General features: G+C 39.7%; 1 protein-coding gene across 6 annotated transcripts in view; it reads left to right on the forward strand.

Annotated features, from left to right (window-relative positions):
• The first annotated feature begins 601 nt into the window (after window positions 1–601).
• Window positions 602–24,108, forward strand: part of rrbp1.L (ribosome binding protein 1 L homeolog) — a 48,412-nt gene continuing 24,905 nt past the window's right edge. For 2 of the 6 annotated variants that reach the window (XM_041562112.1, XM_041562113.1), the window contains exons 1-2: window positions 602–774; window positions 15,283–16,352. In XM_041562112.1, the coding sequence (XP_041418046.1) occupies window positions 15,305–16,352 (1,048 nt within the window). In that variant the 5' untranslated portion in view covers window positions 602–774; window positions 15,283–15,304. 6 annotated transcript variants of the gene reach the window in all.

The raw sequence follows: 24,108 nt of genomic DNA on the forward strand, positions 1-24,108 counted from the left end.
TTTGCCAGGAGCTGCCTGCTTGGCCCTGCAAACATAGAGAGATTGCACTGGGACCGACAAAGATTTTTTTAACCTGGCCGATCAATTTCCTGACAGATGTCGGCCGAAAAATCGTAAGATGTATGATCGTTCGAATCCCACTAACCACACGATAATTTCAAAGGATTGGTCGGACTTCCCTAAAAATCGGTCGTTCAGCAAGAAGCATCGTCGCGTCTAAAACGGCAATTCACCTTCATTATCAAAACTGTAATAACTTAAAAAAAAAAATCACAGAAATATGTTCCAACTTTCCTAACCAACCAAACTTTGTGAAATGAACATGGTAATTAGGGGGTGTGGTCACACAAAAAATGGGCGTGGCCAACGTAAACTTTTTTTTGTCCCCATTTCTATTTCCAAAATGTTGGGCGGAATAATGCAAATGACCGGTGACATCACTAAGCACCTCATTTACAATGACAGGATCTTTTTAGTTAACACAATAGTAAACATTAAACTTCTACCTCATCACCTGCTGCGGCGACCAAACAAAACTTCAGAGGGATGGAAGTGACCCGCGCTGCTTGTTTGTTCGTCGCTGAGCAATAAAGTTGTATTGAAAGGAAAAAAAAAAAGTCTGAGTGAAAAGAAAAGTGCCACGACTCCAGAGAGTTATCAGCAGAAGCCCGTGCCGGCTCAGTGAGCGAGACAGAAGCGCAGCGCTGCTCCCACTGGGTGACATTGTGCAGCCGCATCAGCCAATCATCGCTCTACAGTCTCTCAGTTGTGCAGGTAAGTGTTCTCTCTGCACCGCACACACAGCCCGGCATTTCCCTGGCAGCTGCATCTGATGGACACTGACACCATGTAGCACAGCTGGGCGTTTTATCCTTCAGGCTATTCCAGCTGTAGGGATTCCATGCGATCTACTGTATTTACTGTATATATATTGTATTTACTGTATTGCTTGTATTTACTGTACTTGTGTGCGGCTCTGCATTACTTTCACTGTTGCACTATCTCTGCCTGATGCTCATTCTATTTCATTTATATATTTATATCTCCTGGCAGCTTATCGTATGAAAGTGCCCAGAAAATAATAAATGGCATGTTTTTTTTGTTGTTAGTAAATCGGCAGCCCTGAGTCTGCGTCAGTTGTGTGGGATTTCTATAGAATAATGACTTTATTTGGTCCCTTCGCAGAATAGTGATCAGTGGCAGAACAGAGACTCCCAGCAGCCGGTCGGGGTGAGTGTATAAGGCGTAGGGATGCTGGGAGTTGTTTTCCATTCTCTCTAACCTTTGTTACCTGCCTGGACTTTGCAGAAGGAACTAGGAAAGGGGAGGCGTCTGTTTTGCTTCTACGTGTCAGTCTGGGGATCGGGGAAGAATCGAGGGGTCGGGGGGAAATGTATCGGGGTCGCTGGATTCAGTTTGTAGGAGCGGGTCGAGCGAGCGTTAGTTGGAGGATTATAATGTAGTGGACAGATGTTGGAGGCAGAGCTCATAATACCCAGCATGCTCAGCGAGACGCTGCTGCGACGGAATTCCTCCGAGTTCTGTCTGTTCTGCTCATGGAAAGTTTCAGAAAGCGTTGGAGATTACCACCCCCCTTTTAGGTTTGAGACAGATCCAGTCAGTGACCTGCCCCCACGAGTGGCTTACGTGTCCATATTCCTCCTCTCATCTGCCGCCGGCCTCAGGGACACGTCTACTCATCTAGCGGTCTGGAAAAAACTCTCTCACTCGTCTCCATCCCAGAGACAGACCTCTAGGGGCCGCACATTAGTCACACAGGGGCTCGCCGCCTTCGCTTACACTGCTGCTGCTTCTTCTGCTTCTGCTTTTTCTGCTTCTTCTCCTTCCGCTGCTTCTTCTGCTGCGCTGTTGCTTCTTCTGTTGCTTCCACTGCTGCTGCTGCTTCTTCTGCTTCCACTGCTGCTTCTTCTGCTTCCACTGCTGCTTCTTCTGCTTCCACTGCTGCTTCTTCTGTTGCTTCTTCTGCTGCTTCCACTGCTGCTTCCACTGCTGCTGCTGTTTCTTCTGCTTCTGCTGCTGCTTCTTTTCCTTCCACTGCTTCTGCTTCTCCTCCAGTCACACAGGCGACTCTCGCTCCATACATTCTCTGCACTGCTGCTCCTTCCCACTCGTCTCTCTGGCAAGTTAGGGTCGTTTTCATGGAGTTTACATGTTAGTGTATGATCAGTTAATTAGGATATATAGAATTTATTTGTGCCTGTTTCTCAAATCTCACAGAGGCATGGAGATAAAGAGACTGACTGTAAATCAAATGCTATTCACATGTTGGAAACATTTGTGCTTGGAATGTGGTTATAAGATCTCAGCCTTCTGTGGTTCTGCATTAAGTTAAATTTTAGTATGTTATAGAATGGCAGTTTTTATTTGTTGCCTTCTTCTGACTCTTTCCAGCTTTCAAATGGTGGTCACTGACCCCATCTAAAAAACAAATGCTCTGTAAGGCTACACATTTATTCACAAAATAAGGATGACTGGGTATTGGGGTTACTTCAGACACTCTATCTCAGTAGGACACCCCCGCTCCAGGTGTTGCAAATAGTCCAATAGCTCAGAGGAACTGAGAGAAAGCACACAATGCAGGTTAACTGCTAAGTGATTTATTTTTCACAACATGTTTCAGGCTGCTCGCCCTTTATCAAGTGTAAAACAAACAGATTATTCACAAACTTTTAAAGGTATAGACAGGAAGTGAGATCACACAGGGTAGGCGCAGGTTACCTTAATTAGAACAGGTAATTACCATATAGTCACATTTCATATGAATAAATTACTGTCATAATATCCAAACATATAAAAATTACAAAAGCATTTAGTAGAAACACTATTAAATAGAAAACTTATTATAGAAATTTAAAAAAAAAAAAGACTTACAAAAGTCCAAAAATTCATACATAGTACTGCCCATTATTAGGGCCTACTATGAAAAAGCTTGATTGTCCTGTGTTAATTATGAAAGGAAGGAAAAGCCCGGTAGTCTTACCAGTAGCCGTATAAATTAGTATATTGTATCTATCTTGAGCCCAGAGATATTTATCTGCAAAAAGGAAACAGATACAGCATCAGTTTCAATCATAGGCAACATTATAACAACATTAAAGAAAACATTCCACACTCCAGCTGTCATTCATGCCTTTTGGCTGTAATGTGTCCTCTTAATCCAATAGGCTTCCCTTTGCAGTAACCTTTTATTAGTATTCCCACCTCTCTGGGAGGGGATAACTACTTCCACGACTGCCCACCTTAACTGGGATTGATTATGATTAGCAGAATTAAAATGTCTAGACACTGTAGTGTCTGTAGCTGTTCCTTTTTTAAAATTTCGTATGTTTCCCTTATGTTCCTTAATACGAGTTTTTATGGATCTTTTCGTTTGACCAATGTACACTAGACCACAGGGGCACTTAAGCAAGTAGACAACATTACTTGTGTCACATGTGGCATAGTCTTCAACTTAACCGGAGTCCCCTGTGTAGGATGTCGCATAGCGTCTCCTTTAATAATAGAGGAACAGCAGTTACAACTTAAACATGCACATGTGCCAACTTTTGGTTTCCTTAAAAACCTTTGAGTTCCTTTTTGTGGGGAGTTAACCTCTGAGGGGCACAATAGATCTCAAAGAGACGAACCTTTTTTATAACTGAAAACAGGTGGATTTAACAAAACACTCTTCAGTGTTTTCTCCTGTTGCAGTATTGTCCAATATTTATGAATGATACGTTCTATTGCTTTACTATTGGAATTATATTGACTTACAAATGGGAAAGCATTCTTGTTACATTTAGGTTTATATGTTAACAGCTCTTTTCTAGGTAAATTACCCACATCCACGGCACAATTTTCTATATCTTTAGTTTTATAGCCTCTTTTTACAAATCTTTGTTTTAACGTTTCGACTGCTGAGGTATAATTACCTTCTTCGGAGGAAATCCTCCGTGCCCTTATAAACTGGCCCTTAGGGATAGCTCTAATCACTTTAGGGGCATGGAAACTAGAGGCTGATAGAACATTGTTTTTTTTCTGTATTTTTTCGATACAAACTAGTACTGATATTGCCATTAGTAATGGTTAATGTGACGTCCAAAAAGTTATGCAATGTCCCCCTGTTTCACTGGTAAACTTAATAGTAGGGTGTGCTTTATTAGCACGATCTACCATTTCATTGAAAGCCAGGTCTGTGCCTTCCCACAGGACTAAAATGTCGTCCACAAACCTGTAATACCCGATTATATGTTGTAAATAGGGTTCAGTCAGAAATAACTGGTTTTCAATTTTGTGGACAAAAATATTGGCTAACGATGGGGCCACTGCCGCTTCCATCGACGTCCCATGTCTTTGCCAATAAAATTCTCCAGAGAACCTGAAGTAGTTTCGTTTAAGGACAAGAGAAAGACAATCCAATAAAAAGAATAGCAAATGATGAGAGATATTAGTTTCTAACAGAGCCTCTTCCACATAACGAATGCCTTCATCTTGTGGGATGGAAGTGTAGAGACTCTGTATATCAATGCTATACAATTTAACATTGTCCTTAACTTGTCCCAAGTCCCTCAATTTACACAGCAAATCAGTAGTGTCTATTAGACAGGTGGAAATGTTGTTAACCAAAGGCTGCAAAAAACTGTCAATAAATCTGGAGAGTGGTTCTAATACAGAATCTATCCCAGACACTATTGGTCTTCCTGGAGGGGTTTCTAGGGACTTGTGTATTTTAGGCAAAAGATACAGTACCGGTATTCGTGGGTGTTCTTTACATAAAAAAATCTTTGACATTATTGGGAATAACACCATTTTCTGCTGCCTGGGACACGAATAATTCAATTTCTTTTTTTATAAGATTGGTGGGGTCATTTACTATTTTTTCATAGTGGCCGGGCATATTTAATTGTCTAAAGGCTTCTACCAAATAAGCATCCTTATCCATAACCACAATAGCCCCTCCTTTGTCAGCTTTACGTATTATTATTCGATCATTAGTTTTTAAACTAACACATTTATTGTTATTGCTACTTTGTATTACTCATCTTTCTATACAGGTCCTCTCCTATTCATATTCCAGTCTCTTATTTATAATCAATGCATGGTTGCTAGGGTAATTTGGACCCTAGCAACCCGATTTCTGTGCTTGCACACTGGAGAGCTGCTGAATAAAAAGTTAAATAACTAAAAAAAAAAAAAACCACATGTCATAAATAATAACTGTCTCAGAATAGCACCCTCTACATCAGGGGTCCCCAACCTTTTTTTACCCGTGAGCCACATTCAACGGTAAATAAAGGTTGGAGAGCAACATAAGCATTCAAAAAGTTCCTGGGGGTGCCAAATATAGGCTGTGATTGGCTATTGGTAGCCCCTATGTGAACTGGCAGCCTATAAGAGGTTCTGTTTGGCAGTACTTATGGTTTTTATGCAACTAAAGCTCGCATTTAACAAAAGGAAGACCCTGTTTAGAGGCCACTCCAAGGTTGCTCATGAGCCACTGGTTGGGGATCACTGCTCTACATCATACAAAAAGGCGATCAACCATTACACCATAGCATGCACTAGTAATTACACTTCATAGGGGGAAAAAATACTGCATTGTGGTTAAAAAAAAATGGTGTTTTGCACCCAGATAATGCACATTGCATAAATGAACTACAGTAGAACTGAATCCAAACCATAATTTGCATATGCAAATTATGCAAATTAGGGGTGGGAAGGGAAAACATAAACAAAGCCTAATTGCATCTAAAAAAAATATTAAGCACAATTAAAACCCAATAAATGTTGGGTGTGTAGCTTGGTGGCTTTTGGAGCTTGAGGGTGGGAGATAGATGCTTGGATATCTAGTGGAAGTTCTGTTTTGAGAACTCTCAGGGAATGATAATAAATTCAGGTCTAGTATCTCATAGCAACCAATCAACTGGCGATATTACCTTCGCAACAAAAGTCTAATTTTTTGCTATGAATTACTAGACCAGGAGCAAAGTTTGCATCTTTCTAATATTACTTACAGTGGATATATATTTGCATAATTTACACAATTTCAAGACAGTCCTACATTAAAAATGGAATTCTAAGAGTTTCTACTTTAATGTGGGTGGGGCAGCCATCTGGGGTGCAGTTGTCTTCTTTTGAGCACTTAAAAATACTGTTTTATAATTCAGATTCAGTTATTCAGTTACTTATTTTGTGTTTTATCCAGTAGTGCTCCTGTCTGTAGTTTCTGGTTGCTAGGGTCCAAATTATCAAGCAACCCTGCATTGCTTTGAATAAGAGACTGGAATATGAATAGGAGAAGCCTGAATAGGATTAAGAAGAATAAAAAGTAGCAACAACTATACATTTGTAGCCTTACAGAGCTTGAAAGAGCTGAAGAAGGCTAATAATTAAAATCTATTAAAATAAATAAATAATGAAGAGCCCTTAAAAACATATAATTGGCCATTCTATTACATATTAAGTTAACTTAAAGGTGAACCGCACCTTTAAGAGACAAAGAGCTCTGACTGATCTAACAGGAATAAGGATGGGGTGTGACTGCTTTACTGTTCAAACAAAATGGAATCAAATATTTAAACATCTTTTAAGAATTATCATAATTATGCGTGTTTCTGCCACTAGTTGCCTGCAGGGGAATACGGGTACAGATACAGATATTGGACCGGTTATCAAGAATGCTCCAGTCCTGGGGTTTTCCAGATAACGGATCTTTACATAATTTGTATATTCATACCTTAAGTCTACTACAAAATCATGCAAAAATTAAATAAACCCAAATGGCTGGTTTTGCTCCCTTTGAGGATTAATTATATCTTACAAGTACAATTTTATTATTACAGAGAAAAAGGAAAAATTTTTGGCTAAAATAGTTTATGGGAGATGGCCATCATGTAAGTCATAGCTTTCCGGATAATGGATCCCATACCTGTACTTTTAAATCAGGGCTAAAAATTTGCCAGGAAGTTTAAAGTTAGGCCTTGGAAAAGGGTGAGTTAAGGGGGTCGTTTGTCCGAACACATGGGTATTGGACTGATTGGCCCGGCTCCGTGGGCAGAGAGGATGGATACTGTTTTAGTGGCCATAATTAGTTCTACCATTTTCTTCATTCGGCCCCAATGATTGGGGCTGTAGGAAATCCAAATGCATTTATGCATTGGGCAACTTGGTGCCTATATTTACTAATATCCACAGTACGATACAGGTCAGGGCTGCCCATTTAAACAAGCACAATGAAAATTAAATAAGGTTTTGGACAATTTTATTGGCTTGAGTATGGCTGGCATAAAGCAGAGGGAAAAGGTAAAATCACGTGTAGCTGCCAAATGTTAGACTTACCTGAGACCTCAGGCAGGTGCTCCTGTTCCCTGGAAACGGCACAGGTCATAGGTATTTCTGTAGGAGCTCCATGTCACAATCTTCTTCTGCTTCTTTTCGGCCCCAGGACAGTGTGCATGGTAAGTTAAGAGAAAAATTGCCTCTTTGCTTTTCAATCTTCTGTGCATGAAGAAGCATAAGCAAACAGGCGCACTGACCGGGGCATTAGGTAAGTGATTATAATGGCTGGGGGGCAGATGTGCCTTAAATATTGACACCCCACCCTAGTGATCTTTCCTTCTCATTTAAGAAAGTGGGTTTAGGGCAATGGCACAGAATCTGTGGAAGAAATATCTGCGCTTAACCTTACAGAACAAGTACCATTCTAATGAATAGGAGAGGGCATTGTACTTTGTCACCCAGTGGACAATCACCATCTATTGATGGCGTGGCTCTCTCTTAGTAGCTGTATAATGGCACTTACTATGATGTTGTCATTCTGTTTATCTCATTCTGTCTCATCCAGCACATATGCCCTTGTTAATCATAGATGATAAGCCAATTGCATAGCATCAGACAAGAATGTGGTTAAAGGTGGCCATAGACGTAACAATTACGATCTTTCTTGGAAAAGATCTTTCCAAGAAAGATCGTTTGTTTCAATACACACGTGTAGAGCTGAATCGTCAGATATACAGGTAGATATACGGGAAGAAACAATAGAATTCTACCTGTATCTGACGATTCAGCACTAACAATGGCCGACGTTTGGGTCCCTTCAAAGGCCCCCCCTGCAGAAAAATTCCTGGGTCCCCTCGGAGTAATGATGTGCGGGCCGGCCCGTACCCGCTCGTGAGGCAACATCGGGTGACTTCGGAAAATGAAGCGCTCTGCCATCCCGCCGCGATTTACATTCTAGCCGGCGGGAAGGCAGTGCGGGGAGATTAGCCCCCCCCCTCCGAAGAAGAGGAGATTTGTTGCCGGGCGACTAATCTCACCGAATTTGACCGTGTCTCTCTGCCTATATAGGAAAAAAAATGTAAAAAAAAAAATTTGTGCACGTGATTCAGTATAATTTCAATACAATGATTTCTGTCAGAGATTATGAAGGGATTCAAATTGACATTAAATTAAAGGGCAAGTAATATATACAGGGGCAAAAACTATTTAGGAATACAAATGTAACTTAGATCTGGCATATTATTCTATTGTTTTAGTTTATGATATTTTTGTGGTGTCTGTACTTAGGAACATAATATAATGCTTTTGGGATGTTTTTTTAAGTTTGGAAAGGAAACATGCCCAACCAGTCAGCCTTTAGCTTTCAATATTTTCATTGCCCATGATCTATGAAAGGCAACTTTTACTAGGTGTAAATTTGCACTAGTTATGTTAGCATATGATTATTTATGTTACGTGCAGAAAAGGAGAACATGCTGTTTGAGTGAAAGTTTTGCGACATGTTTATATAACTAGTCCTTTAATGTCAGATTGCCTTTAGCAGTATGGCTTGTGCAGTAGGGGGTTACGTGAGGCTAAAACCTGTGTAACTAGTGTGCAGCTACAGTTCATAGTGATGTGGGAAGCCTAGAGGATTTACTTTTATCTTTACCTTTAGCTTACAAAGAAATGCTTTAAGATTAGGTATGTCCAATGTGTCGCCCTACTTATACTAAATGTAGGAATGTTTTATATATTACATACATTAAAATGTGCCAAATTATGAATAAAGTTATTGAGATTGAACTCACCAATATATATGTGGCATGCACATATCCCAGACCTTCAGCTTGCTAGAGGTTGCAGAAACTTTGACCTCGCGTGTAACCGATTGGCACAAACTGGATCAATGTAGCTGAAGTGGTACAGATAAAAAAGTTGTTTATTTAAAGGAATAGTAACACAAAAAAGAAAATCATTTTAAAGTAATTTGATATAATGTACTGTTGCTCCACATTGGTAAATGTTATGTGTTTGTTTTAGAAAGACTACTAGAGTATATATAAATAGGCTGCTGTGTAGCCATGGGGCAGCCATTTAAGTTAAAAAAAGGAGAAAAGGCACAGGATACATATACACTCTGTAGTGGAATACAATGGTATTCTACAAAGTGCATCTGTTATCGTCTATGTAACCTGAGCCTTGGCTGCCCCCATGGCTACACAGCAACTTGTTTATATGAACTATAGTAGAGTTTCTGAAGCAAACACACTTGTTTTACTAGTGCAGGGAAACAGTACATTATATATTTTTTTTTTTTAAAGGTGTTCTTTTTATTGTTTTAAAGTGTAACTGTGATAGGATACAGAAAGAAAGAGGGAAGGGAAGGGGGGGGCAAAAGGTACACCAGCAGCGAAAACAACATAAGTATGAGCAAAACATACGACATTGCATTTCTCAAAACATACAGTATCATCATGGTAATGACAATAAATGTGCTTCTAACCAGACACCCCATATTCTCTCAAATTTGTTGGGGTGACCCCTAGCTTCATATGTCAATTTAATTAACAGGAGCATCTTGTTCAGATACCCAATCCAGCCCGGTCTTTGGGGAGGGTGGGGGGCCATTCAGTGAATGATCATTAGTTTCTTGGCATAAAAAAGTAGGGATCTTAGTAATATTCTGGTACTACTGAGTGGCACCATATCGTCAACTACACCCAGTAGGCAGATTTCGGGGGTTTGCAGTGGGGGGAGGGACAGGACCTCAACAATATACAGTGTGATATCGGACCAATATCTGGAAATAACCGGGCACGCCCATACCATGTGCCAAAAGGTTCCATCCGCCACCCCACATCTTTTACACGTGGGACGGGGTAGTCTGCCCACTGCTTGAGGCAGATAATCGAGTGTGTTCAGGGGCGTATTTAACATATAGGCACTTGAGTCCTGTGCCTAAGGTGGCAGCTTTAAGGGGGTGGCCCTCGGATGCCTATATGGTAAAAAAAAACCTTCTTCCTCTGCTGCTGGATGCATTCCTATTAAATCCGGCAGCAGAGGTGGGGGGTAGGGAGTCCATCTATCTGTGCATGGTAGAAGTGATGTCACACAGACGCTGACATCACACGGAGGTGCTTGCAGGTCCAGTGCCTAGGGCAGCACCAGACCTGAATACCCATCAGCAATCATAGAAGTTATGAGCCACTGACTTTACATATACCATTATTATGCTAATACAGATAATTAGCATTTTCAGGTTTTTTTCCTGATTGTTGTTAAGCTGGCCATATACTTGAATACCCACTCATTTAGCGAGGTCACCAGATAAATGGATCCTTCCCTGATATGCTCCCTTTGAGGTGGGCAGTATCGGGCCCAACTATTGGATCGCAATAAAAGAGATACAGGCGGTCGGAGTGAGGACAACCTTAATGAGCTGATTTGTACACTGCTTTGGTTGGATTTTTAAACCTGTCCGTAAATCAGCAAGATATCGTTTGGACAGGTTTAAAAATCCTATGGGATGACCCCCATTAGTCTGTCGGTTGTTTTTATTGGCATGTGTATGGCTACCTTTAATTCCCTTTTCCCACGTGTCACTTTGGTTCGCTACAGAGCCTCCACTCTCACTCCCTTATCTTTATTGACTCTTTGATAAAGTCAGTGTAACCATGGATACAGCAAATATTTATTATTTTTATTGTTCAATATAGTGCAGTGATCCCCAACCAGTAGCACGTGAGCAACATGTTGCTCACCAACCCCTTGGATGTTGCTCCCAGTGGCCTCAAAGCAGGTGCTTATTTTTGAATTCCTGGCTTGGAGGCAAGTTTGGGTTGCATAAAAAACAGGTGTACTGCCAAACAGAACCTCAGTGTAGGTTGACAATCCACATAGGGTCTACCAAATCTAATCCAAAGATAATCACAGCACTTATTTGGCACCCCAAGAACATTTTTCATGCTAGCGTTGCTCCCCAACTCCTTCTGGTTCTGAATATTGCTCACGGGTTCAAAAGGTTGGGGATCCCTGGTTTAGAGAGAGATTTTGTTGAACAAATGATTTCAAAGAACAGTAAAACAAATTCAGAGCTTTTACTGTTCCAGAGCAATTGATGTGATGGTGAGACCTTCGAGACCAGAGCCTTAAAGGATAACCATTTGTCCTTAGATCCAAGTGATGTTATAATGAGCAAGAAGGTGCTAGTCCCCTGGGCAATATGACCCATGGGTACTCACCAAGCAACATTCTTTAGTAGTTTGGGAGCATGTACTCTTGCAGGAAGCTTGCTTGCCATGGCTAAACCCTTGAGGCACAGAAAAGATGCAACCAACGGACACTCCTAAGCTCTGCTCAGATGGGGCAATTTATCACAATCTAAATGACTTTCCTTGGCTTACTTATCATCATTGAAATTCTGCCTAGGGCGGCTGCAGAACTTGCTCCTGTTAGTGAGAAAGTGTTGTGGCTTAATTTGTTCCAGGAAGAAGGGTTGGTGGCTAGGGGGCTGCCCATCAGGCATTCCTTTTACTGAAAGTAAACTGAAAGTTCATATTAGTTGCACATGCCTCATGTCAAACAGTAGTTTTATATTGAGCATTTTACAGACTGTTGTTTATGGGGATGTTTTGGTTGGTCAAAGTGGCATGATATCAAGCAGGGCAGGGACCTAGAAAGACCAACATATACTGCCAAGCTTGAATAGATTTAGGTCACACATAAAGGTTTGAAAATCAAATGTCCCAGTGATCACCTAGGCCAGTATAAATGTGTACACACCGGGGGTTTCCTTACTTTTTTTACCCATGAGCTACACTGAAATGTTAAAAGATTGGGGAGCAATACAAGCATGAAAACATTCCTGGAGGTGCCAAATATGTGATTGTCTATTTGGTAGCCCCTCTGTGGACTGGCAGCCCAATGGAGGCTCTGTTTGGCAGCACACCTGAGTATTGAGTATTGGCAAATACAATTATTAATGACCTGCCCCCCCTCCACAAGTTATAAAAAGCCATTGATGATCACGGCCCCCCTACAAGTAAAAAACAAAATTTATAGTATAGCAACAACTGGCAAACGTTGATATCTTTATATTTGGATAAATCTGTGGAGTAAACGTAGTTCTCCCCCTAGGATACAGTTTACTTTTGGCTTCAGAGTAGCTATCAAAACATTGAAATGCTAGGTAACTAATTGAATATAGGATTGAGTGGATCCCAGAGGGGGCTAATTAACAGCAGTGCTGAGGGACGCACCACTGATTGGTGCCTTCACTTCATCACAGGTAGATCCACACACAAAAGGCAGATGTGAAATCTCTTTTTTGCCTCTGCATGATTGTTGCTCTTTGCTTTTGAAGAAGCTCACCATTGTTAAAGAAAAATGATACCCTAGTGGGGAACTGATAAAAGAAAAGGTCCCTATGCCAGCTCCCCTTCCCACCCAACTCTAACCTCTGTTGCATCAGAACTAGTTGAGACACATCAATAGTACATTTTGGGGAAATGTTATCACCTAGGCTCCCTAGATTTATAGCAGTTCTACATTACATTTAACATTAATGTAGCAAATGGGTTGAGTTTAGAAGGAATTTTTCTTCTGTCCCCTGAACTCATGGCCTCAAAGACGTTTGCAGTCGTATGCAGTACCAGCCCGTGTGGCCCACAGTAGGCAGAATTAATGAACAATAAAATTCCTGTAATGCACATTGTCCATTGATAAGCATTTCTTTGAGTACCCAGTGACCCAGTTCATTAACAGAGAGAATAGCCAGCCATTTCTTCCCTTTTTTCTGAACCATCACCAAATTACCAGTAGGGGGTTCTAACCATTGGACTGATGCCATTTCAGCCAAAATTTAGAATGAGGATTGTTCTGACACTTCTTTTTTTAAATGTAAAATTTCATCTGATGATACACCGTCAGCTCTCTGTGGCCAATCTGTCCAAAATCATAGCCAATCAGTCTGCCTTTGGACACCTTTACTTAGGAGTCTCTTGGGAATAGTTTGGTGGGTGGTAGATACCAAAAGGGTCCCAAAACAAACTGTATATTTCACATCCCTAGTACAGAAAATAGTGACACAGGCCATGGTTTTTATTGACAATATAAAGAATAGAAAATGAAACCAGTTCTATTTCTTTAAAGTGTACCAGACCATTGTAATCAGATTTCATTGTAAAAATGCCTTCTGTGTTGGCAGCAATGAAAATGGGACTTTCAGATTGCTATCTCACACTTCTAGTATTGAATTGTCTCAGATCCATTGTAAGCAGAGAAGGCTTATCTTGGTGTAGAATACTTTTTTGTTTTAGCAACATAAACAAGAATTATTTTTACATTATATTGTCCCTGAACTTTAGAATCCCTTCATTTCCTTCTTCCATTCCTATGTTATGAGAAAGCAGTTACAATGTGTTGTTTACTTAGGCAACTTACATCTGCGCCATACACACAGCAGTTTCCATTTAATGTAAAGGCTCTGACAAAATATAGGGCCTATATATCAAGCTGTGTAAAAACAAAAAAAACAAAAGAAAAACTGGCCATGTCAACAACATATTGCCTTCTGAATGTCAGACATTGGCATGTTTAGCAACTTGTTATACAATGCCTGTATGTTGTAAAATATAGGCAAATATAATGGGCCTTTGTCAATATAGCCTTTATAAATATTACAATTCCTTCTTTTTAATGAACTTTTTCAGGGATCTTGGTAGTAGCATTACACCACTTTCTAAGTTGTCAGTTTTCTGGCATAAATCAGCCTATACAGCATCAATGTGTTTGGATTTATGCTCAAAACAAAAAAGCCTGCTCTAGGATGCAGCCAAACATGTAGCCCTAAAACCCAATAATAGTCCATACAGGCTCCTGGAGGGCTCACTTTACATAGCAAATTCCATCTTAACACACAGCGTATTTTACAAGCTGTGTGTGCGTGCGTGCGTATGTACATACATACATACATACACCTGGGTAATCACTTGGCAGCCATCATGGTCTTAGAGAGCTGGGTCATACAGTTTTGGGACCTGTTATCCAACGCTCTGGACCTGGGGTTTTCCAGATAGGGGATTTTTCTGTAATTTGGATCTGCATACCTCAAGTCTACTAAAAAATCATTTAAACATTAAGCAAACCCAATAAGGATTAATTATATTTTAGGTTGGATCAAGTACAAGTTACTGTTTTATAACTACAGAGAAAAAGTAAACCTATTTTATAAATCTGAATTATTTGATTAAAATTGAGTCTATGGTAGATAGACTCCAGGCCTTCCTGTAGTTCATAGCTTTCTGGATAACAGGTTTCCGGTTAACGAATCCTATACCTTTTATGTAGGCTTTTATTGCCAACCATAAGTGCCATAAATCATAAAGATGGTATTTCTCTCATGTATAGTGATGCATGATATGATTCCCTTATTTATATATACATATATATATATATATATATATATATATATATATATATATATATATATATATATATATATATATATATATATATATATTGTATTACCTATGATACACAAAATTCTGAGCATGGCATTTGCCTTTTGAGATAACAAAGCCAACACAATTGATCAGGAAGAGAATTGTTTTCTGACACATGGTTATTAGAGTCAGTCTGAGAGAAAAGAAAAGGATAAACAAACACTGCTTTTAGTAGCAATCTAAATCACTTTAAAAAACATTGAACATCTTTTGTTTGTATATATTGTAATATTGTTTAAATGACTGCATATGTATATGAATATAAATGTCTTGGTTGCATGCTAATTAAAATTTCTTTTTCATAATGACGAATTGTAAAAAGAATTTAATTTCCTGAAAGCATATGCTTTAGATTTGGGATTTTCTGTACTTGTAGCAGATGAGTACCCAGACTACTGCCTCCAAGGAATCCAAGTACTATTTGACTGTTTTGTTGCTCCACAGAATGTCATTTATTTGCATATCCAGGATTTTTGTGAAACATTTGCTGTTTTGTCCTAATATTTTTTTTTCCCCCTAGACATCTATAGGAAAAACCAAAGATGGATTTGTACGATCCGCAGACCTTGGGCGTCATGGTGTTTGGTGGCTTTATGTTGGTTTCTGCTCTTGGAATCTTTCTTGTGTCAACCTTTTCAATGAAAGAGACATCCTATGAAGAAGCATTGGCCAAGCAGCGCAAGGAAAGTGAGAAGAACCAGCAGCCCAAAGTTGATAAGAAAAAGAAAGAAAAGCTCCCCGAGAAAAAAGGGAAAGCTAAAAAGAAGGATGAAAAGCCCAATGGAACAATACCTGAACATGAACCTAATCAGGAATCTACAGACTCAACAAAAGCTGAATCTGCACGTGAGCTAATTCTGGAGAAGACACCAGTTCCGGTAGTACCAGTTGTACCTGTGGAAGTACCTATTGTGCCTGTGGTAGCTCCAGTTCCTAAGAAATCTGCTTCAGGTTCTGAAAAAGCTGCCTTGGCTCCACAAAAAGCTGCTCCGGCTCCACAAAAAGCTGCTCCGGCTCCACAAAAAGCTGCTCCGGCTCCACAAAAAGCTGCTCCGGCTCCACAAAAAGCTGCCCCGGCTCCACAAAAAGCTGCCCCGGCTCCACAAAAAGCTGCCCCGGCTCCACAAAAAGCTGCCCCGGCTCCACAAAAAGCTGCCCCGGCTCCACAAAAAGCTGCCCCGGCTCCACAAAAAGCTGCCCCGGCTCCACAAAAAGCTGCCCCAGTTTCTGTCAAATCTGTTCCAGTTTCCGAAAAACCTGCTCCCGTTCCAGAAAAATCTGCTCCAGTTTCTGAAAAATCTGCTCCATCTCCTAAAGACAAAAAGAAAAAGACAGAGAAGAAGGTCCTTAAGGTCGAACCATCCCCAATTCCAGCTGTGGCTTTTACCCAGGCTGTGCCCTCTAAGCACGTGCCAGTGTTGGCTGCACCTACCAAAGAAGTGCCTGTCATTGCCGTATCTCCTGTCGGATCCCAGCCTTTATCCTCCACTCAACCTCCTAAGAAAGCTGAAGCCACCGTAAACCAGGAAGACTCCAAACAGGAAGCAGTTCCAAAGAAAAAGAGCGCACCTAAGAAAAAAACTGAACCAAGTAAGAAACTTCTACTTATTTCTTATTGTTTTGTAACAAATCGGTAAATTGATATGAAATTAAATCACATACATGTCATTGGCCTATACTGTGATAGGAAAACATGTTCCTCTTATACAAAATATAGATGTATAGAAATATGTTAGTGATTCCTAGAAAAACTAGAACTGTTTTTAGATTTCACACCTTTACACCCAGACCCCCTGCTGAAGCACATTGTACAAAACTGCCAAAAGTTTACTGTGCCCCATGTTGGCGAAAGAAGGGCAGAGCTGTGCAGTGTTGCTGATGACCACTATTTTTGGCTGTGTATTTTTTATTCCCTTTTGGGACCTTTAAAATTGGCACACAGAGACATGTGCATTGGAAACTGAGCTGTGGTCCTCAGCCAGTGCCACTGCACTTGGTCACAGATCCTGTATATCCAAGCAAAGATCAGAAGTGACACTGCCTGACATGGTGGCCATCAACAACGATGCACAGCTCTACTCTTCTCTACGGCTCAGTACCTACTATACAGCAGGCATTCTTACAAGGATCCAAACGGGAGTGTAGCTTAGTTTCAATTAGGCATAGTTTGCCCTTACTAGGGGTAAACTCGGTCATAAATAGCCTATGATGGTTTATAGGCATAGTTGAAGTAAGGAGAAAATATACTTATAGCTTTTTTTTTTCTTGCTTTTTGTCTGGGTTCTGCTATCTACCCAAATATTTTGAAGGACTGCCTATGAGGTTACATGTGAAGTTAAATCAGAAAAGTTAAAAGGTTCTCACATTGTGCATCCCATCCTAGGGTTATCCCCTTAACCATCGGTGTTGGGCTGAGACACACTGCATTGCTACACAGGAGCCAGGGATATCCGTAGGATTTTTGTGTTTAGGCTTAGTAACTTCATGGTCAACTGTGCCACAAATTTGGCACCTTCTAGCAGTGGTAAACATTTTCCATACAATCATAGGTGCCATTTAGCTGAGCTTATGTAAAAAAAGGAACACAGACCTACATGGGCCACTAGATTGAGGAGAGGAAACAAAACTATGATAGTCTTCCTCTTACTCGCAAGGACCTTTCCCCAAACCCTATAGGCTAACTGTTTCATACCACCCCTCCCTCAGTTTGTTCCTGGGCATTCTTGCTGTCAATATTTTACACATGAGAGTGGGAGCTGACATGTATTGTAGCTTGCTGTAGCAGAGGGACACGATCACCTTCTTCTTCTTTCTTAAGCTTGAAATGTATTTTGTAACTGTATTTTGTATTTATTTGTATCTAATTATTGTGTTGATGTCCAATCCTATCAATGTATTGGTCTTCTTTGTTTTATACATAAATATAAATATACATATAGCATTGATCCACATTGGCCAAGGGAGAAGTGGCGGCTGGCACTTTGTGGTAGGTATCTGCCCTTACAGGCACTGTTGTGAGGCACCAACATACCTCCTTTTTTTTTGTCCAGACAGACCAGCCTTACCTTTGCTGGACACATTTTGTTTTCATGATCTATTAGTTTGTCTGTAGTCAGCCAAACTGCCTGTTATTGGCCTGCATGGCACCACCACCCCCAACTTCTCTTACCCTATTTTAGGGTCCTGGCTTCTCCTTACCAATGCCTCTTGCCTCAGGCTATCCAGTAGCATCCACCCCCATCATGGAGCAGAATATAATAAGACAGAAACAAAAGATTCAAAATCTGTCGCCTGGTGTACATCAGTTGCCAGATTATGGGGCAGAAGGTGGGCAAAACTGTGTGCCATTAGGCTAATCAAACATATTATGTGTATAATATGTTGAAAGAAGGATAAAACGTACATCTGAATAATATTGCTCGCTATAATAGTTTTCTGCTAGAGTAGCTTGTAACACATAGTTTGGGAAGATGCACTGGGAAGGGGAATGCTCAGTAACATATTGCTCAATTTTTATCATCATTAATTTAGAAATTATGAATATCGGCTCCACACCTACAAATTAAGATTTCATTTCGATCTTGTGTCCCCTTAATGCGGCGTGGCTGGCGTGACTTTCTGCTGCACTGAACTGCTGGAATATAATTCAGCCGAGAATAAATGGCTGCAGGCTGTGATTACAGCTGAGATGTCTGGAACGTATTAACATTCTTGTTATCCGTGAAACTGTATCCTCTGCTTTCTAGGGAATGGCCACATTCCATCACATATGGGCAAAAAAAAAATGGTGCCTCTGCAAGAAAATGCTAGCAAGCCATCTCAGAATGGTGGTGCACATTGTATTTTAATTCATATTATTACAACGATCCATTATTTATGTAGCAGTGACATATTGTACAGCTCTTTGCAGAGATGATGCATTAGTCGCATCCGTACCTGCCTCAGTGAAGATTGCAATTTTATCAGGAAACAACCTTCCTGTATATTTTGAATATATGAATATGAATGTGGTCCCTTATAAAGAGATATTATAACCCCTTTACTGTTAAGCCTAGAAATCGCTAGGCATAATGTCCTTATGGTAACTGTCTAGTAGCAATTTATTTGCTACAGATTATAGATCTAATATAGAAAGTACAGAGCAGGGTGCAAAGTGCAGAAAATGACAAAACATCCATTTATTTTTTTAAATTAAACTTTTGCACTCTTCCCTGCACTTTGGTCTGCCTGTTTCCCCATGAATACATCTTTGCCTGCATTTGGCAGCACTGTATTCATGAGGAGTTGGCCGGGGAGGCATGTAAGAATGCCCTGTCCCACCCCTATACAATTTGCACTTCATTCAGATGTACTTGGAGAAGACACAGTGCAAAAGAACCCTGTACTCACAGCTGCCCCTTAAAATCTTTTTACATAAAGGCACCCTTGAGCTTATGCCTACGGTGGCAGCTTCAAAGAACTGCCCATGGGTGTCTTATATAGAGAAAATTACTTAATTAAAAACACTGTATCCAAAGAATGTGAGGGTCTCCAAAAATAAAGAAACAAATGTAAAAAGTAAAAAAAATTATTAGGACATGAAGACCTAACGCGTTTCGTGCCTATAGGGGCACTTACTCATAGGCTTACTATAGGCACGAAACGCATTAGGTCTTCATGTCCTAATAAATTTTTTTACTTTTTACATTTGTTTCTTTATTTTTGGAGACCCTCACATTCTTTGGATACAGTGTTTTTGGTTTTTGCACCTTGGGACTGAGGTGAACTGTGAGTGTTTTTCTCCTTATTATTTCTTCTATTATACATTTTTGTATCTTTACTCATTTAATATTTATTTGTTGAGTGGTACCATAGATACTTTTTTGTGGCAGTAGCACAAACCAAAGTATTTTCAAAATTACTTAATTGCCCAATTTTTAAACACCCAGCCTGCCGCTAGATATAAATCCAGCACTAAGTTTCAGATAATCAAGATATGCATCTCCTATGGAACTGGACCTAGTACATTGCCAGTTGATTTTGTCTGAAACCAACAAAATGTTCCAATAGTCTTTCTCCATGTGTGGCCACAGTAAAAATGTGACGTAAACAATTCTAATTTATACACTACTATATATCTGTATATATGTATTATTGTCATGTAAACTGCAGCCAACCCCACATCTTGCTTTTGGTAGAACCACTGTCTCATTCTTCTGTATCGATGAGGCCATCTCTAGTGGAGAGGAACATAAGCGTGCGGGATGAATGCTTCCATTATTCTCTTCAACCCATGCAGATAGAAGTGATCTCACCTATTTGCACATGGAACGTTCAGCATAAGCAGCATAAGTTTCTGGGAAAAAACAGTTCTTACTAATAATATTCATCTTTTCCTCACTCATACTCGCCTTTACAAATCTAATTTAGAAAAGGTTATAAGTCTTGCTGTGGAGTGCCTTCTTTACAAAGCACATGTAAATGTATATATGAATATAGTAGGCCCCTGATTTTACATTTTCCAGGGGACCACATCAAAACAGTGGAAATTCTGGGAAAACCTAAAATCCAGGCTTGTACTGTATAGATATATATATGTGTGTACTTGCATGCGTATATACACACTCTAGAGACAGACAATAATAAGTATGTAATAAGAATATAGGGAATTAATATCTATCTATATACAATAAATAAATATATAGATAGATAGATATATAGATAGATATATATATATAGATATATATATAGATATATATATAGATATCTATAGATATATAGAGATATATATATATATATATATATATATATATATATATATATATATATACACACACACAAACACACACACACACACACACACACAAAAGCTGCAATCAGAGGTCTTTCATGTGGAAGACTGGTGTCTGCAAAATTTTGTATTTCTACTTTTTTTTATAGTACTTTTTTGGTTCTATTGACTGCACATTTCTTTCTCTAATTGTTCTGGGGTGAATTTCACATGCATTTTGTTGCCTTAGGGTACAGGTAGGGTTGCCACCTTTTTCCTTTATTAAAACTGGCTTTTCATTGGCGTCGCTAGGGAGGTAGTAGGTGGAGGACATGGGTGGGGAAATGGGTGGAGTAGGTGGTAACAAGGGCGGAGTGGGCAAGGAATATCCATATAACGGAGAAAGTCAGGGAAGGGAGGGATTTATAGGAGGTTACAAATTTACTGGCCATTATATTGCCGGTTAGTTCCTAATTCTGACCCCTGGCTCTAGCTGATTATTTACCAGCTGGGCCAGTCAAATACTGGCCGGGGGTAACCACAGGTACAGGGTACAAGCACTTGTGCATAGGGTTTATGCCTTTCTAGAATAATTTTACCGGTAGGGGCTGGGATCAGTAATATAAGGGGCATGTCATGATGTCACTGGGAGGGACTATGATGTCACAGGTGGTGGGATGATGACATCCGGCAGGCAGAGTCCTATCGTAAAGGATGGATCCGCTGAAGATTTAGTAAGTGTATGCGCTAGGTAGGGCAGAAATGGGTAAATTAATTGCAGCCGGGAAAGGATTGAGTACTTATTGCAAATTTACTGGCTTGGATTGCTGGCAGATTTGTAGTACTGACCATGGCTGGCATTTCACTGGCCAGGTGGCAGCCCTGCTTGTGCACTTCACCCACAGCTTTGAAGAGGAGTGACGTGTTGATGGAATCTGGTAGCTAAATCTTATTAGAAAATGAGCTGTTACTGTAACCATTGTAACTCTAGTTGCTGAAAGAACTATGTCCCAGGTTCTGTGCCTGGGTGGCAGCCTTTGAAATTATCTGACCCATTTGTTATAGTAACATACAAGCAGCCACAGTTACATCACAGACACAAATTACTTGGCAAACGTTCCCACTTTAAGTTCGTAAGTGAAGCTTCACCCCATGCTAAGGTACATATTTAGCTTTCTGAGCTAGCTAAACAAACAAACGGCCACCTAGTCAAAATATTTTGCTTCTCAGGCCAGACTGTACATTGAATGTTCCTGTTCATGGATTAGGTTTCATCTTAAAACCCAAGACTAGTCATTCCTTCATCAAGGTTAGCACTGGTGAAAAATGGATCACTTTAAAAATCAAGACAAGCTGATGGTGAATACATTTTAACATCTACTGGGTTGTGAGCACTTGCTACAAGGCTCACATTTTCAGCAGTGGAGAGGAATGCCTATTAGCAATACATTTATGGGATCCATTAAACCCTGTATCCAGAAGGCCATCTCCCATAGAGTCCATTTTAATAAAACTATTCACAATTTTAAAAATTATTTATTTTTTCTCTGTAATAATAAAACAGTACATTATACCAACTACACAGTGTAATTGACTTATTTGGAGGCAAAAAAATCCTATTGGGTTTATTTGATGTTTAAATAGTTGTTTAGTAGACTTAACTTATCTGGATCCAAATTACAAAAATATCCCTTATCCAGAAAACCCCCAGGTCCTGAGCATTCTGGATAACTGGTCCCATACCTGTGTAATAAAAATATGGCATTGAAAGCCTTGGAAGCTTTATCTGGTGATACAAACCCCAAATAGCTATTGATCCGGGCCCATGAAACTACTTGCCCACATATTCACTGTAACTGTATCTACAGGTTGGCCAGGTGTCCATGATGGTCAAAGCTCTCAAACTGTGACTCTGATTCTGCTAATTCATGACATCGGAATTAGGTAAAGGAAATCATAGCACAAATCTGAGCCTTATTGGATCTTGCCTCTTTCTCCAGCGAGGAGTCCAGGAAACAGCAATTTTTGTAACAACCATTATTAAATTATAGCCAAATGTATATATTTTTGTAAGAATAGAATTCTGGGAACCCTACTGTTGTGATTAAACACCAGTAAGAGATGACATAGGTAACCCATGATGCAACCCCAAAATACCCTTGGCTGTAATAATATTCCTCAAGTTTGGCCAGAGGTCGGTGTAGTACCAGGTGCACTTTTCAGACAAGGTCCCAACCTGCAAACTCTGACGTTTTCATTCAGATCCAGATTGCTTAGGCTATACCTCTTGTTTTAGAAGGTAGTTTATAAGAAGGAGGATTTATGCTTGTATTATTAATGTATTTTATTCTGAGATTTTATTGCCAACATCTGAGCCTTTAGGGGTGGTTCATCTTTATGTTTAGTATATTATTATATTATATTATTATTATTATTATTATATAATACACAAAAGCTATGAATATCTTGTAAATTATATCCTTATAAACGGTGAGTTCTGATGTCATCAGTTATAAACAGGGAGTTCTGATGTCATTTCTGTCTCATGACACGCTGAAATTTGTGTATTATAATAAATAAAGTACCCCCAGTTGCAAAATATGAGGATATTAGAAGTTACCGCGGAGTTCCATGTCCTGTATATTCGGCCTCATGTTTTTATATGGTCATGAAACTCCTTGGTACCTTATAATATCCTTATATTTTGCAGGGGGTACTTTATTCACTATATATTATTATAGAATAAGCAGTGCTTAGTAACTCTTCAATTGGTCTTATTTTTTTGTAGTTATTGAATTAATTGCCTTCTTCTTCTTCCAAGTCTTTCCAGCTTTCAAATGGGGGGTCACTGACCTCAGTAGCCAAAAACCATTTCTCTGTAAGGCTACAGTTTGATTGTTCAAGTTACATTTTATTACTTATCTTTCTATTCCGGCGTCTCCTCTTCCTATTCCAGATGCTTATTCACACCACTGGAGAGCTGCTGAACAAAAGGCTAAATAATTCCAAAATCAAAATAAATAAATTCCAAAACCACATGTTAAAAAATGAAGACAAACTGCCAATTGTCCCAGAATATCACTCTCCCATCATACTAAAAGTTATGGTAATTGAAAGGTGAACAACCCCTTTAAATGTCCAGTGCACCTTCCCTTACTGTGCCAAAGTTATATGTGCTGCTGATGAATTCATTGCAGCTGCTGTCCCATACTGCTACATTTTCCATACTTTGAGTCCGTTTGCTTGCCCAAGGTAGATTTTAGGGTCTTGGAAAGCAGATTCTTTACTGATTGCTATTTTGCGTGAGCTAAATAGAATAGGTTTCCAGTGATAGAGTAAATATCTTAACTATTTGGCTAAGCGTACTGGACTAGCAGAAAGCCAGTTGTAAAGGAATCCACACAGACTGCCGTTGAAAGCGAAGATGCCAGAGAAACGTATCTCTTGGTCCAATTATACCTTCCCTATATTTATAATACAAAATGAATGGAATTGTTTTTTGGAGAGGTTGGCAGATTAGACTACGGCGCCCTACCTAACTGCTGTTGGTTATTTAAGAAGCGTCTGGATGAAACCACACTGTCTAGTAGTGGATTA

The sequence above is a fragment of the Xenopus laevis genome, chromosome 5L, assembly GCF_017654675.1.
Source record: "Xenopus laevis strain J_2021 chromosome 5L, Xenopus_laevis_v10.1, whole genome shotgun sequence".
NCBI lineage: Eukaryota > Metazoa > Chordata > Amphibia > Anura > Pipidae > Xenopus > Xenopus laevis.